This window comes from Dendrobates tinctorius, unplaced genomic scaffold (genome assembly GCF_039654945.1).
Source record: "Dendrobates tinctorius isolate UK_male_01 unplaced genomic scaffold, ASM3965494v1 ptg000129l, whole genome shotgun sequence".
Taxonomy (NCBI): Eukaryota; Metazoa; Chordata; class Amphibia; order Anura; family Dendrobatidae; genus Dendrobates; species Dendrobates tinctorius.
The window spans coordinates 2,708,543-2,725,485 of NW_027361797.1; the positions used below are offsets into that span (position 1 = coordinate 2,708,543).

The 16,943-nt window shown below is 48.7% G+C and overlaps 1 protein-coding gene across 6 annotated transcripts in view; it reads right to left on the reverse strand.

Annotated features, from left to right (window-relative positions):
* EEF2KMT (eukaryotic elongation factor 2 lysine methyltransferase) overlaps positions 1-13,117 on the reverse strand; it is a 31,529-nt gene extending 18,412 nt beyond the window's left edge. The window contains exons 1-4 of one of the 6 annotated variants that reach the window (XM_073542789.1): positions 13,097-13,117; positions 9,577-9,693; positions 8,322-8,378; positions 854-934 (exon numbers count right to left, since the gene is read on the reverse strand). In XM_073542789.1, coding sequence (XP_073398890.1) covers positions 854-934; positions 8,322-8,378; positions 9,577-9,693 — 255 coding nt within the window. In that variant the 5' untranslated portion in view covers positions 13,097-13,117. Of the gene's footprint in view, positions 1-853; positions 935-8,321; positions 8,379-9,576; positions 9,694-11,684; positions 11,836-12,012; positions 12,862-12,884; positions 13,048-13,096 lie in introns of those variants that run through there. The other 5 variants (XM_073542787.1, XM_073542785.1, XM_073542790.1 and 2 more) reach the window with 5 other exon arrangements.
* Between the last annotated feature and the right edge of the window lie 3,826 nt (positions 13,118-16,943).

Here is a 16,943-nt window from a genome sequence, read left to right on the forward strand (position 1 = left end):
ATTGGGTTTTCCCATGAATAAAGTACACTTCAATCAACAGATCTTAGAATAATAATAATTTCCACAATTGGATGTGTTAAGAAATAATGTTCCTGTGCTGAGATAATCTTATAAATGTGCCCCTGCTGTGTACTGTGTAGTGGCTGTGTCTGACCGTGCAGGAACATGGTCTGATCATACCACATCTCCTGGGTAGGGGGAGGAAGAAAAAGATAGTATGTAGTCATTACAGCATAGGATCGCTTCTACTGCTTCTTATGAGGCAAAACATTTCACTGCCTGTTTTTAAGCAATGTATTACCTCGAAGAATGAATCGGCTGTGTTCCCGTGCCGTAATGTCTATATTCTCTCTTTTTCTCCCCCCCTGCCCAGGAGATGTGGTATGAACAGACCATGTTCCTGTACGGTCAGACATGACTATTACACAGTACACAGCAGGGGCGCATTTATGAAGATTATCTCAGCACAGGAACATTTTATTGAAACACCTCCAATTGTGGAAGTTATTATTATTCCAAGATCTATTGATTAAAATGTTGATTAAAATTAACTTCATTAGTGGGAAACCCCCTTTAAGGCCGGGATCACACATGCGAGGAATACGGCAGAGTCTCGCATGTTAATACCCGGCACTCGGATCGGAGCGTGCGGACGCATAGCAATACATGCAGCCGCACGCTCCACTCCCGAGTGCCGGCGGCAGTGCCGGGTATTAACATGAGAGACTCTGCCGTATTCCTCGCATGTGTGATCCCGGCCTAAGACTGTAGGCAGGAACCTGTCTCTACATGGTCTCAGAAGATTCTGAGCTGGGAACCTCCTTTCACCAAAATGTACAACGTGAATGATCACCTTTTTGATTAACTCCGATAAAAATAGTCTTCTGTACTGTAATGATGGTGGACACTTTTGACAAACTGGATGATTGATGGTCTGTGAAGAAGAAAAGCACTCATTAGCAACCAAGTAATAAACGGTCTACCATAGACCAGCACTGTACTATATTTATCAGCAACAGAACTTCAACTTCCACAATGACCTGACTGCATAAAATGCAATGACCCAAGAGTGTGATTAGTTTCTAGATGGCTCAGCATACCCCCCCGAAAAAGGTTATGCGGAGGAAGAGCAGTTCAGGTTTACTTTGGATTTATTTGCTGGAGCAATTACTGCACCACGTATCAGAGCTGTGTGATCATCGCATGACCATGGGGCGATATTTACCCTTCAGCGTCATTGAGGTTTCTATTGACCGACGGCGGCAAATATCAGAAAAACCAGTAAGGGTGTGTGCACACGCTGCGGTTTCTGCTGCGGATCCGCAATGGTTTTGGTACAGCGGATCCGCAGCAGAATTAGCTGCGTTGTACAGTACCTTTATAGCCTATGGGAAATGAAATCCGCTGTGCAGACACTGCGGAATTTTCCACGCTAATTTGCTGCGGTTTTCAAACCGCAGAAAGAAATGACATGTCAATTCTTTCTGCGGATTCCGCTGCGGTTTACCATCTCCTCCATTGTAGAGATGATAAACCGCAGGGCAAAACCGCAGGCTAATCCGCAGGTCTTTTGACCTGCGGATTTACCTGCGGATTTTGCAAAATACGCGTGGATCAATCCGCAGCAGAATCCGCTGCGTGTGCACACACCCTTAGAATTGATGCCACAACTTTCATTGAAAGTTGTAGAACATTTCATTATAGAAAAATAGACATTTGCTCTAACTGGAGTAACAATTTATGTCTCTGACTCTTCTGAAGGGCTTTTTAAGGCCATTTTCTAATTAAAAATGCTCCCACTTGCATAAGGCTAACTTCAAAGTACGTAGAGGAAAACATCCCCCCTTAGTGTCTCCCCTTTAAGTTACCATTAAAATGGTTGTTCGCAATAATTAAAAAAAAAAAAATCTAGGAAACTAATACTTACCTGTCGAATTCCCTGCCAACCTGTTGGCACAATAGCCGGTGGGCCACCGAAGCTGCCGATTATTAGTTCTTTTATCAAAGACCCTGCCTTGTAGCCAATTTTATTTAAAAATCCACGTCAACCCCTTTACTTAGTCTTAGGCCTGTTTCACACTTCCGTTTTCTCAAATCCGTCAAAATCCGTTGTTTTCCGTAAAAAAACGGATCCGCCATTTTTTGCAGGATCCGTTTTTTTTTGTCCCATAGACTTCCATTACGGTTACCGCGGATCCGTCAAAAAAATGGATCCGTTTTTAAAAAAACGGATCCGTTTGCATCAGTTTCCGTCAAAAAAACGGAAACGGATCCGTTTGGCGGACACAAAAACGGAAGTGTGAAACAGGCCTTAGGCCACATTTACACGTTCAGTATTCTGAATTTACAGGACGTCCCCATGACAGCACCATGGAGGACGTCCTCCTCCTCCTTACAGAGACAGGAAAGCACACGAGAGGTTAAAAGGCCCCGGCCCACCCCTCTTCCCTCAGTGTCTTTCCTGTCCCTGCATGGAGGGATATACGAGAGGAAGATCAGCTTACCGGAGGGCGCAGGGGGATCGGGCAGCCAGTCCAAACCTTCCCCCTGCCGGGATGCCCAGGGCCGACACTTCCCGGTGGGGAGTCCCTCTGCCCCAAAGACAGGAGCAGGACGCGCTCCTGGAGGGAGCCGTTCCTCTCGGAGGGAGGCTCTCGGCTCCAGGCGGCGCCGCAGTGGAGCAGAGTCCCCGCAGGCAGCGGGAGGTGCAGGCGCCGGCCTCACAGGCGCAGGAAGCCGGATCCCCGCAGACGGGCGCCGCCATTACAGAATGCCCGGGGCACGTCAGATCCGGGCAGGAAGCGGCAGCAGGGAGGACCCGTGGCGCGGCGGTGACGTCACGCGCTGTCTTTGAATCAGCACGCCAGCAAGCTTAGTGCAGGCCAGCAGGCTCACCGAACGCCAGCAAGCTCAGCGCACGCCAGCAGCATCTTTGGTAGTGATGGACTCAGAGGCACCAGCCGACAGGGGTAAGTGCGCTTGGCGCAATCCACCCCCCACACCGCCTCCCCCGCAGCCCAGGACGATTGACCCGACTATCCCTGTTCTGTACCATACAGGAGAAGGGTACCCCAGCCCCCCCGGCAGACGCTAAAGATCCGGCCAAGGCCACACCTAAATCTGTCAGATGCCCGGTCTGCAGGGTAAAGCTGCCAGACACCCACGTCAAAACTCTCTGTGGACCCTGCACCTCAAGGGTCGTAAGAGATGAGCAACCGTCCCTCCTGGCCGAGATGCGATCCCTGATCCGGGAGGAAGTACAGGCCTCCAGATCCAACCTCTCACGGCCACAGTCCCCCAGTCCGGGGCCAGGCCGGAAGCGGCCGAGGTGGGAGATGGAGCTAGCCTCGGAAACAAGCTCGCTTGAGGGGTCAGACCTCCGGGACTCGGATCCCGAGGAAGAGGGAGAGATCCCGACTGACAGGCGGGAACAAGACAGGAAATACCTGTTTAGACTAGAGGACACTGAGGACTTGGTGCAGGCGGTAAGGAACACCATGCAAATTGAGGAGGTTCCTAAGCCGCAGTCCCGAGAGGACCTGATGTTTGGGGGACTGGTTGCTCGGAGACAGACTGTGTTCCCTGTGAGTGAGCACATTAAGACAATGGTCCTAGAAGAGTGGAAGGAGGCAGAACGTCGACTCGTGCTGTCCCGGGACTTTAAGAGCCGACTGCCTTTTGACCCAGAGGAAACTCGATTGTGGGAGGAAATTCCTAAGATCGATGTTCCTGTAGCTAAGGTTACCAAAAAGACCGCCATCCCCTTCGAGGACTCGTCAGGTCTCCGAGACCCGATGGACAGGAAGGCGGATGTCCTGTTAAAGAGAACATGGGAAACGGCGGCGGCCCTCACTAGGGTTAACGTAGCAGCTACCTCGGCGGCCAGGTCCATGTTCCTATGGGTGGGGAAGTTGGAAGAGCACTTAACCAACAAGACCCCTAGATCCGAGATCCTAGCTTCCTTCCCCCTGATGAAATCAGCCACGGCATTTCTTTCAGATACATCGGCCGAATCAGTAAGATTCGCAGCCAGAAACAGCTCCCTTTCCAATGCAGCTAGGCGAGCGGTTTGGCTAAAGTCCTGGTTGGGGGATAATGCTTCAAAGGCGAAGCTTTGCTCCATCCCCTTTTCAGGCTCAAGGGTGTTCGGACCAGCTCTAGATAGCATCTTAGAGCAGGTGTCTGACAAAAACAAAGGGTTTCCAGAGGAAAAACCCAAGCGTCCCCAGGCCTTTCGGAGGGGGCCCTTTTTCCGGAGACAGACCGAAATTAGGAGCCAGGGTAGATCCAATAGAAGCTTCTATAGAAACGTGCAGAGCCCCTTTTTTTGCATCCACCTCCAGGTCCAGAAGGCAATGACGCCATAGGCGTCGGGGGAAGACTGCGACACTTTGCAGAGAGGTGGGGCCAGGTAACTCACAACCAGTGGGTCCTCAAAACCATCACAGAAGGTTACAGCATAGCAAATGTTGTTCCTCTCCCCCCGACAGATACATTGTCCCCACTGTAGTTCCGGAAGGCTCTGCCATGTGGGCAGACCTACAGAACATGCTCAGGTCAAAGGTCATTGTGCCAGTTCCGCAGTAGGAAAGGGGAAAGGGTCACTACTCCTCCCTGTTCTCCATTACAAAACCATCCGGGGAGGCCAGAACTATCATAAACTTGAAACCTCTAAATGCCTGGGTGGTATACAAAAGGTTTCGGATGGAATCAATACGTTCGGCAATTCATCTTATAGACAGGAATGCCGTTATGTGTACCCTCAACCTGAAGAGTGCGTATTATCAGGTCCCCATCCATCCCTCATCTCAGAGCCTGCTAAGGCCGGTTTCACATTAGCGCTTTTTAAGCGCACGCACGGCCGGGGGTAGCTCCGCCCCCGAGCCGGCTCTCGGCCCGGCGTGCCCGCCCCTTGCTTGTAGCGCCGCCTCCTAGCGGACAGCGGCGCCTGCGATAGGCGCACCCTATCTTTAGCATAGGGTGCGCAGATCGTGCGCAGGCCGTGCGCTAGTTGCGCTTTGACCTGCGCTGCGCACTTTTGACGGTGCGCCGTGCGCGCCAAAATCCGAAAAGTTGGATTTTGGCACGCACGGCGCACCGTCAAAAGTGCGCAGCGCAGGTCAAAGCGCAACTAGCGCACGGCCTGCGCACGATCTGCGCACCATATGCTAAAGATAGGGTGCGCCGATCGCAGGCGCCGCTGTCCGCTAGTAGGCGGCGCTACAAGCAAGGGGCGGGCACGCCGGGCAGAGAGCCGGCTCGGGGGCGGAGCTACCCCCGGCCGTGCGTGCGCTTAAAAAGCGCTAATGTGAAACCGGCCTAAGATTCGCAATCAGACTACCGGCCCGGACCTGCCACTTCCAGTTCCAATGCCTTCTATTCGGGCTGGCTTCAGCCCCCCGAATATTTACAAAGCTGGTAACAGAGGTAGTGGCCTACCTGAGAAATCAGGGGGTCACTATAATACCATACCTAGACGACTTTCTCCTAGTTGAAAGATCAGAAGAGAGGCTCATTCAGGACAGGAGCCGAACGATCAGAACATTTGAATATCTCGGCTGGCTTATCAACGAACAGAAGTCAGACCTAAAGCCAGAAAGCAGGAAAATCTTCCTGGGAGTCCTTCTAGACTCAAGAAGCAGAGTATCCCTGCTTCCAGAAAAGAAGCAGCGGATCATTCAGGACAGAGCCAAGAGCCTCCTAAAACATCGCTCCTCCATAAGAGGGGCAATGGAGGTCCTGGGCCTGATGACGGCCTGCATTCCGTGCTTCAGATGGGCCCAGTTCCATTCGAAGCCCCTGCAAAAAGAGATCCTCGCAAGATGGGACAGACGTCAGGATTCACTAGATGGGCCCATATAATTGCCAGATCCGGTAAGAAAATCTCTATGGTGGTGGATGCAGCCCAGAAACTTACAGGTGGGCGTGCTATGGATAACCTCGCCATACGTGGTAATCACTACAGATGCCAGTACGTGGGGGTGGGGAGCCCAAGTAGAAGGAAGAATTTTCCAGGGAAGATGGCCAGCCAGCATCAGAAACAGATCCTTCAACTTCAGGGAGCTCTATGCGGTCTGGGAAGCCCTGCGTCAGAACCGGTCGGTAGTGAGAAATCGACAAGTCCGAATACTCTCCGACAACACAACGGCAGTCTCGTTCCTGAAGCACCAGGGAGGCCCGAGACATCGTCCGCTCCAGGCACTAGCAGGAAGAATATTCGCTTGGCAGAAGAAGTTGTCCTCTCAGTAACGGCAATCCACCTGGAGGGTTCTCAGAACGTAGTGGCAGACTACCTAAGCAGACAGCAGGTCTGCCCGACAGAGTGGGAACTAAGAGATCTTTCATCAACTATGTCAGCGTTGGGGAACCCCCAGTATAGACCTGTTCGCAAACCGGAAGAACTCCAAGGTTGCCAGATTCTACTCCCTGAACCCGGCGGACCACCCGGATGGAGTGGATGCCCTGAGCCAGGCCTGGAAGGAATATCTCCTGTACGCATTCCCACCACTGGCGCTTATACCGGCGGTACTCAGGAAGATCTGTGAGGACCGCGCGACGGTGATGATGATAGTGCCATACTGGCCAAGGAGGAGCTGGTTTCCGCTACTAGGGGCCATGGCAGTAGGAAACCCAGTCGAGCTACCCCTGAAGGAGGACATCATCCACCAGGGCCCGATCCGCCACCCAGATCCAGCAAGACTACACCTCTCGGCATGGATCCTGAGAGGAACATCTTGAGAGCAAAGGGCTTATCCGATCAGGTCATATCCACTCTAATGGCCAGCAGGAAGCCAGTAACATCCGCAATCTACCGGAAGATATGGAAGAGATACTGCCTGAAAGGTGGCAGGTCCGACCTCCTGGCAGGTAGCCCCGACCTCCCTAGTGTTCTAGGCTTTCTACAGTCGGGGTATAATAAGGGCCATAAACCCAACACGTTAAAGGTCCAGATTTCGGCCTTGAGCTCCTTCTTTGACTACCCCTTAGCTTCCCATCCTTGGGTGGTAAGATTCATAAAGTCCACGCAGCGTCTTCGCCCCACAATTAGGCAGCTCACCCCGCCCTGGGACCTCGGCCTGGTACTCAGATCCTTATGTAGGGACCCCTACATCCCTAGTGAAAGGATGACCATTTCAACTCTCACTCGGAAGACGGCCTTCCTTGTAGCCATCACCACAGCCAAAAGAATAGGAGAGATCCAGGCCCTGTCCACCAAAGATCCATATCTCCAGATCAGAGAAGATCAGATAATCTTAAGATTAGATCCGGCGTTTATCCCCAAGGTAGCCTCTTACCAGAATATAAATCAGGAGATAGTGTTACCATCCTTCTGCAGCAATCCCCGCAATGGGAAGGAACAGCGTCTCCACTCTCTAGATGTAAGACAGGCAGTTATAACCTATCTAGAGGCCACTAATGACTGGCGTATTGACCCAAACCTGTTCATCCTCTTTGGGGGTAGAAATAAGGGGAAAAAAGCCTCTAAGGCGTCCATCGCAAGATGGATTGCCTCGGTAATTTCGGACGCCTACCAGTCGGAAGGTGCTAGCCCGCCAGATTCCTTAAGGGCCCACTCTACCAGGGCAGTTTCGGCCTCCTGGGTTGAGCGCGCAGGCGCCTCAGTCAAGCAAATCTGTAGAGCAGCAACCTGGGCCAGCCTTAATACATTTTGCAAACATTACAAGCTTGACGTGTTATCAGGCCAACATACTGCATTCGGGAGAAAAGTTCTCCAGGCAGTGATCCCACCCTGAGGAGGTGCTTTGGTACTCTCCATGGTGCTGTCAGGGGGACGTCCTGGAACATAGGTATTAGACCTACCGGTAATGATGTTTCCAGGAGTCCATCCTGACAGCACGGGTAGTTCCCTCCCTGTTATGTTATGCTATGTCATATGATGTAATATGATGGTATCATTAAAAGAATTATTGCATTATCCAGGCTGTGGTACTTGTTAAATCACTGAGGGAAGAGGGGTGGGCCGGGGCCTTTTAACCTCTCGTGTGCTTTCCTGTCCCTGTAAGGAGGAGGAGGACGTCCTCCATGGTGCTGTCAGGATGGACTCCTGGAAACATCATTACCGGTAGGTCTAATACCTATTTTTTCACCCACTCCTAATGTAAAATACTGACCAAATACTGAATGGGCGAACGTGGCCTTATACAGATTATTTTTATCATAAGAACATGCCGGCACCGGGTTCAGCAGTCATTTATGTACACTTCATCAAGGCTGAAGCACAGCTAGTGCTGTAAGCTGGTTTCATGAAAAGTACAGGACATCAGCAATAGTAATGATCACTAGCAGAGGAATGTTTTTACCTTTCCCAAAACAATGAGAGCAAATGATGGCTGTAGGCTCAACTGATGGTCCAATTCCTGGAGAGGAGAAGCATGGGATAAAATCAAATTAATAGGCAGAACCGCAGAGACTCTGCTGGGTACTTGGCTATCGCTCTGGGGCAAATTAGCAATGTACGTATCCCCGTCTCTAATTCTAACTCTTAATAACAGCTTATTTACTATTAAGACTACTAATAGAGAAGAACCCTGTCCCAGGCAGGTGGGTCTCAGTATTATACGGCTTTACCACTCGATCAGTAGAATTTGCTCTTTAGGCTGCATTCAAACATCAATTTTTCACATCCTTGTTTCATCCCTTTTTCTCACCCATAGACGCACATACGAATCCGTGTAGTCATTCCATTAAACTCAGTACATGTCATATTGGTTTTTGTAGATCAGACTTGGTCATTACAGCTTATGGAGATTTGTTAAATACAAATTAAGAAAAAACAGAATATGTGTTTTACATCAGTTTTTCATCCATGTTCAATTGACACATTGCTAAGTGACAACTGGAAAAAGTTCAGCATTTACCTCCTTTGGATTGACAAAAACATGCATGACACGTGCAAGAGAAACGTCCCGTTTTTGATGAATGAAAAACAGGTAATGTCTGAATGTGCCCTTAGGCTACTTTCAGATTTCCGTTTTAAAGCATCAGGCGCGATGCGGCGAAAAATGTAAAAACCGGATTCGACGCCTGTTGCCACCGGATCCGGCTTTTTTCCCATAGACTTACTGTACATTATCGCCACATTGCGCCTGATGGCCATGCGGTGTGTCCGGCTTTTGCCAGAAATGGCAAAAAATGCCTGTCCGGTGTCTGCAAAAAAAGTTCCATGCAACGTTTTTTTTTACAGCGCCGGACCGCTTTTTTGCAGAGCGCATGCGCGAAGACTCTTTCTCCCTCTCCTGCACCGTATCCGGCAAAAACAGATGATCCGGCGGGCTGCGGCTTCTACCAGATCCAGTTTGACAACTTTTCGCCGCAGCCCGCCGGATTTAAAATCCGGAAATCTGAAAGTAGCCTTACTGAAGTATCTGTCCCTTCACAAAAGACATCTTTTCAATCCACTGACTAACAAGAGGCTTGTAAACTAGAGCTGGGGATCTGGTGGATAGTGGTGATCTGGAGGATATTTATCCACTCCTGATTGGGGAAGAAGCTTCATCCCCTTAAGTAGGAGCGCTAACTTTGCTGAACAAACAAGGCAATCATGCCAAATGTCACCTTCCATGGCAAGGATCCAATTCGCCGGCAACAAAGAAAGTCTCTCTGGAAGGCATCACACAAAGTTGCTTGAGCAGGGTCCATAAGCTGATCACTGGAAGGCAACTGAAGATCCATCTAGCAGAGAAATAAACATGATTTTTCTTAAAGAGCAGAATTAAATGCGATCATCATAAATGTCAGTGATTTTACACATTGTAATGTACACACACAGTTTTAATGGTTACTTCTTGTACCAATTTCCTTATTAAAGGGGTTCCACACTACTGTAAAGCCGGGTTACAATGTGAGAATGATGATGACCAGGATGGTCTTACAGCTATCTCGCCCACCCAGTCTGTGGTCTGTATGATTCCTCTTAGGACCCACTGTTGAGCAACGACTCTGAATGTATATTTTACTGCCTATTTCTATTAGTGTGTACCCACATTAGTTACATTCCACCTAGTCTTAGGAGAAGAGGCCACAGAGTGGTAGCCACTGTGACTCCCCTTCCCAAGAACCACTGATTGATGATCTGTGCTATTATAAAGCTGTGCCCCACAGACACAAAGAAGGACAAGGAGCTCAGTTCACCCATACAGAGCCCTTCAAATAAAAATGTCTGATAATCATTTGGGGCTTCTGCCTGCGGATTTCACAGTCTATGAGACTGTTAACACATCCGTTTTACTTTGTGGACAAAATATCCGTTTGGAAAAAAAAAAAAACGGAAACATCCATTGTTGATTCATGTCACTGATCAAGCTCACCCACTCAATTTTTTCGTCTAGTTATCTGCTTAACGACCTACGACGTAAATTATCATCATAAGTCGCTAAGTAAGAATTTGGCTCAGGAGCTGAACCTGCTTCATCCCAGGCAGATGGCGTCTGTGTAATACAGCAGGCACCTGCCTGTAACTGCAGCAGTTGGGAGCTTGCTCTGATCACCAAGGTTTAAGCATTTAAATGCCACTCTCAATCTCTGACTATGGCATTAAAATGAAGTTATTGCCAGTGAGCACATAAGAGCTTCCATCGCACCCCCTCCACTTCTCCTACTGACATGATAGCTGGGTCAAAGACTGACCTCCATGGAAGACTGCAATAATTGCAGGATACACGGTATACTGGTAAGTGATTGAACAATGGCAGGATGAAGTTCTGTATGAGTCCTAACAAAATAATATAAGAATAAAAAAAAGGAAACACTAAAATCACTGTATTTTTCTCCATTCTAAACTAAGAAATTAAACACATTTGATATCGGCATGTGCAAAGAAACTCCGATCTATCAAAATACAAAGTTACTTAAAGTGCAAGCTAAATGCCCCCAAACCTGCCTTTCAGTTGCTGCACTTCCCCCAAAATTCAATAAAAAGTGATCAAACTGTAATAAGTACCCCCAAAATGTTAATAAAAATGTCAGTTCTGCGCCCAAAAACAAGCCCTCCTACAGCTCCAAAGACAGAAAATAAAAGTTACAGATCTCAGAATAGGCTGACAATTTTTTTTTTCACAAACTTCAGAATATTTTTTTCATGACTAAAATAACAAATAAATAAATACAGCATAAAGAAAAAAACAAACAAGCGCGTCATCGCCGTAAGCAAGCTGACTTGAAGAATCACAGCACAACAAACACTGTTAAAATAAAACTCGGAAAACAATGGCCGAATTGTAGGTTTTTTCGCAGCCCTTGGAATTTTTGTTCCATTTTCAGTACATGATATGGTAAAATGAACGGTGCCATTAAAAAAGTGCAACCTGTCCTGGGAAAAACGAGCCCCGATACGGCCGGTATAACGGAAAAATAAAACGTTACGGTTCTTGGAACAAAAGGAGAAAAATGAAAACATTCCTGGGTGGTTAATGGGCGGCAGGAGAGGTTGGAAATGTATCATTTTTTTTTAGAAAAAAAACAATAAAACATGGTTGGTAAAAAAAAAATGCTCACGTTGGCCAAACCTGGAGATAAAGCTGATCCAACAGAAAAAGGGGCTTTTTTTCATGCACAAGACAAAAAAAAATGGATGTCTGAATAAGGCCCAAGGGGAATTTTTTTTTCTATAAGTCTCTGATCAGAAATCTGTCATGGCTTCTGTTCGTACTGGTATGGTAACTTACGTCAGTGGTGACTTGTTCAGAGGACCACACTGATTGCCAGGAATTAAGGGACACAGAACAGGCGTGTGTGACCCTTAGGCCGGGGACACACTTGCGAAAAACGTGCGCGATTCTTCATATCAATACACAGCACTGCCTCCAGCACTCGGGAACGGAGAGTGCGGCTGCATAGAAATACATGCAGCCGCACACTCCGGTCCCGAGTGCCGGAGGCAGTGCTGGGTTTTGAGAGGCGAGACTCGTGCGAGTTTCTTGTGTGATTCCGGCCTTAAAGGGGCTGTTCATGGAAAATAAATCATCTCCTACACGCAGGATATCCATAGCATACCTGATAACTAAGTGTTTGGTGGGGTCCAACCGCTAGGACCCACACTGATCTGGAGAGCGGCACTGCAGGGCGCATGCCCGACCGCTGCTCCGTTCAGTCACTATGGAGCTGCCCATTTGGCTTTTTCCCCCCATAGAGAATGAATGGCGTGGAGGGCAGGTGCCTGACTTGCTACGCCATCTTGTAAAGGGGCTACTAGTCCCCAGTCCTGCCGATCAGTGCAGCCCCCCTGCAATCATCAGCTACCACCTATCCCATGGATAGCCTGCAGTTAGGTTACATCATGAGGCCCCCACTAATGTACTAGTCTGATTGGCACAAGCCTGTATGTCTGACGCCGCCGGTGTGAACACAGCCCCACAGATAGGGGTTACGGGGCAAAAATGGGAAGGGAGCGCCACGTTTCCAAAGTGCCAGCTCGGTACTGTGTGGTCCGTTCTTCGGTTTGGGCTGTCAGTGCCACATTGTCTTGGCAGCCTCAAGCCGAGCACAACGCACAGAGCTCGGAGCCCCACTTACGGGGCAGGGTCATGAAACGTGCGTGTTCCCACAGAAACCATTCAGAGCACTGAGCTCATTTTTTAAACAGCTCTAATAAGATGAAAGCTGCTGTTTGATTGGTTGCTATGGGCAACAAACGGCTTTTTTCTTCTTTAGGACAGTTTCATCAATGTGCCCCAGCCTGTTTGCTGCGGGGTAATGAACTCTTGCCACAGTGACGGAACACCAGCTCTGCAATTCTGAGACTGTGTGTATACACTGTGGAGACTCTCTCTGTCGAGTGGTGCGTACAGCGCAGCTCACACTGCACCACACCAGCGCCGTCCTCTCCCGTGCACCCCCGGGGTCACACAGTCACATCCGTACACTACCTCACTGCACTGCAGAATCAGGCACTGGTGAGGAGGAGAAAGGACCTGCGCTGACGTCGTGCGTCACGTAGCAGTCACGTGTGTGGGCGGAGCCGGACTGCCAGTGGCCGCGCTGCAGAGCGGTAAAGGCCCCAGTTTAGCGGCAGTGTGGCCGGCACTGCCTGTGACATGGGGTCTCTGGGCCCAATCATCAGCAGCAGCAGGCAGCTCACTTTGTTTCCCCCTCCACAGCACTAGGAACTGTGTGATTGGCTGGTGGCCGTCAGGTGGTCAGTGAAAGGTCCTTGTTTTCAAAAACCTTGCTCTGGAGTTTCGTTCATCAACCTTGTTTCCCCAAATTACGACTTTTGTGTAAGTGTCATTAACCATTTAATGACAGGAGTGTTTTCGGTTTTGCAATTTCATTTTCCACTCCCCTCCTCCCCAGAGCCATAGCTTTGTTACTTTCCCGTCACTATGGCCATGTGAGGGCTTATTTTCTGCGGGACGAGTTGTGCTTTTGAACGACACCATTGGTTTTACCATGTGTAACAGAAAACAGGAAAAAAGATTCCAAGTGCGGTGAAAATGCAAAAAAAGTGCAATCCCACACTTGTTTTTTGTTTGGCTTTTTTGCTAGGTTCCCTAAATGCTAAATCTGACCTGCCATTATGATTCTCCAGGTCATTACGAGTTCATAGACACCAAACATGTCTAGGTTCTTTTTTATCTAAGTGGTGAGAAAAATTCCAAAGTTTGCTAAAAACAAATTGCTCCATTTTCCGATACCCGTAGCATCTCCATTTTTAGTGATCTCGGGTCGGGTGAGGTGTTTTGATTTTTTTTTCTCACTACTCCGTTTAGCGATCAGGTTAATCATTTTTTATTGATAGATCGGGCGATTCTGAACGCGGCGATACCAAATATGTGTATGTGTGATTTTTTTTTTTATTGTTTTATTTTGATTGAGGTGAAAGGGGGTGATTTGAACTTTTATTTTTGTTTTCATTTTTAAGCACATTTTTTTTTTTTTTTTTTTTTTTACTTTTGGCATGCTTCAATAGTCTCCATGGGAGGCTAGAAGCTTCCATAGCACGATCGGCTCTGCTACATAGAGGAGATGCATAGATCACCTCTATGTAGTAGAATTACAGGCTTGCTATGAATGCCGACCACAGGGTTGTTCTTATAGCAATCTGCCATCAACAACCATAGAGGTCTCCAGGAGACGGCTGGTTGTGATGGCAATGCATTGCTGACCCCCGATCACATGACGGGTCAGCGATGCGCGTGTTTCAGGCCCAGCAGCTGGAAGTGCTTGTTAAATGGCGCTGTCAGCGTTTGACAGAGGCATTTAACTAGTTAATAGGTGTGGGCGAATCGCGATTCCGCTCGCGCCTATTGCATGCACATGTCAGCTGTTGAAAACAGCTGACATGTCGCGGCTTTGAGGTGGGCTCACCGCCGGAGCCCACCTCAAAGCGGGGGATATTGCCAGCTGAAGTACTATTCCGTCAGCTGGCAGTAAGGGGTTAATTCGCCTGACCGCTTCTGTTTCATTTGTGAAAAAAGAGATGGTTAGGGAGCACTACTAAGGGGCAGGAGAATAATTAATATTGAAAATAAATGAGGGGTGCTGCACAATGCAAAGGCAAAAGCAATGATCAACAAAAGAAGAAAAAAGGACCCAGCATATAAAGCGCACACCCAAGGCAATAAAGTATGTGACCAATACATATAAATTTTATTGAGAGACAAACAGGTATACAGAATAAAAACATTTAAAAAGGAAGGCACACCCCCAAATGTCCCAAACAGATCTAATAATAAATGCTGATAGGCAAAGACCACTTATGGAAAATTACACAAAATTCACCAAAATGTACATAATAATACATAGGGCATGACCCAACAACCCTGAATCTGGGCATCCCCAGAGAAATGTAGCTATTTACTCAAAATATTTATATTTATAGATAGACCAAAAGGTACTATAAGCAAGGTGACCATCCATTATAAGAATAGAGGGGCTATCATACCAACACTCACTCCAGAAGACCCCATAAGATCTGAGGAGCCCTGTAAATAGCCCTGATATAGGAGGGAGCAGGGAACCATCCAATATAAGGATGGTTAGGAGATCTAGACCCAAATAGAATATTGAGGGCAAGAAAAAAAAAAATGGAGATAAATGCCACAGTATATAGTAGAAAGTAAAGAAATGGTCACCATAAAGAGTAGTCCAAAATGGAACGTCGGGGGTCAGGTCGTCAAGAAAATGTGGTCCCGGGACAGGGGAGGTGTGGGGAGCCACAAAACTACAAATGCTATTTCATTTGTGTTGAATTAACTGTAGTGATGGGCGAGCACTAAAATGCTCGGGTGCTTGTTGCTCGAGCCGAGAACATTGGAATACTCGGGTACTCGACCCGAGCAACGAGCCCAATGTAAGTCTGTGGGAGACCTGAGCATTTTTACCGCGATCTCCCCCCCAGGGGTTCTTTTAAGGTCTATAAACGTCAGAAAATGATGGAAACACTGCTCAAATGACACGGGGACATCATGGGGATCACCCCTGGAAGCATTTCTGACTCCTAGTTCACAGCTTTAAACAATGTCAGAGTTTCATGCCATTTTTACCAGTGCACCAAAAAGCATACCAAAACGAAACCAAAACGGATTTTGCGGGGCTATTTGGGGCCTGTGCCGGCTGTACGGGCTGTGTCGGCATCGTCCAATGGGACTACTTGTCCCATCTGGCTATGCCCGCTACAGTGACAGCATTTAGCGGATGATGGGAAAGTAGTATTCCCATCCAGCTAATGTGAATGTAAAAAAAAAAAGACATACAGAACATACAACATATAACATACAGTATATACACATAGCATACAACACATAGCATAGAGTACATACCGCACACACCTAATTTCCCGAAGCCTTCGTCTCCTGCAAATTATATTAAAATAATAAACCAACCTATACTCACCTTTCCGCCATAATCCATTAATAATGAGGGGTTCCGTCATGTGACCACTAGGACCTGCGGTCATGTGACCCTCAGTGTGCACTGCGGTCATGTGACGGAAGGTCCTGAAGCTACGATGAAGTGCCTGAATGAGCAGCTCCTGCCGCGTGCCCTCGCAGGAGGAGGATGTCGGCACAGACACAGGAAGAGCCATGGGGGACCTGGGAGCACGGAGCCATCATTGGAAGGTGAGTTAAGTGTTTGTTATTTTATCATGTGGTTGCCAGCAGGGGGGAATATAGGGATGGGGGGCCCTTGTGAATGCCAGCAGGGGGGAATATAGGGACAGGGGGCAGTGTGCATGCCAGCAGGGGGGAATATAGGGACGGGGGGCCGTGTGCACGCCAGCAGGGGGGAAAATAGGGATGGTGGAGCTGTGTGCATGACAGCAGGGGGGCATATAGAGAGAGGTGGGGGCCATGTGTGTGCCAGCAGGGGGGCATATAGAGAGAGGGGGGCCATGTGAGTGCCAGCAGGGGGGCATATAATGATCAGGGGGGCCATATCCAGGATGGGATGGGGGGCAATGTGCCAATGTACCAGAAGCACAGGGGGGCTATGTGCCAGTATGGGGGTTATATAGATACCAGTGCCATTTAGGATAAGGGAACCCCAGCAACACCCCTGCCCATGGCTAAACGGCCTGGTAAGGCCTCTGCGAAGTCCAACCGATGTCCCATATGCCATGTGAAGTTGGCAGATACGGCAAAACTCTCTGCGGTCCCTGCATGTCCAGAGTTGTAAGGGAGGAACAGCAGTCCCTCCTGTCTGAAATGAGGACTCTGATCCGTGAGGAGGTGCAGGCCTCCCTGTCTAATCTCTCACACCAGCAACCCTCCAGTCCGGGTCCGAGCCATAAAAGACCTAGGTGGGAGACGGAGCAGAGAGAATTGGAACTGAGCTTAGACGAGGAATCCGATCTACAGGGCTCAGACCAGGAGGAGGGCGAACTACCCCTAGAAAGCCAGGAATGAGGCAGGAAGTATCTATTCCCAGTCGAGGATACAGAGGAACTGGTGCAGGTGTGGCGCCCCTGAGGGTTCAGTCGCCAC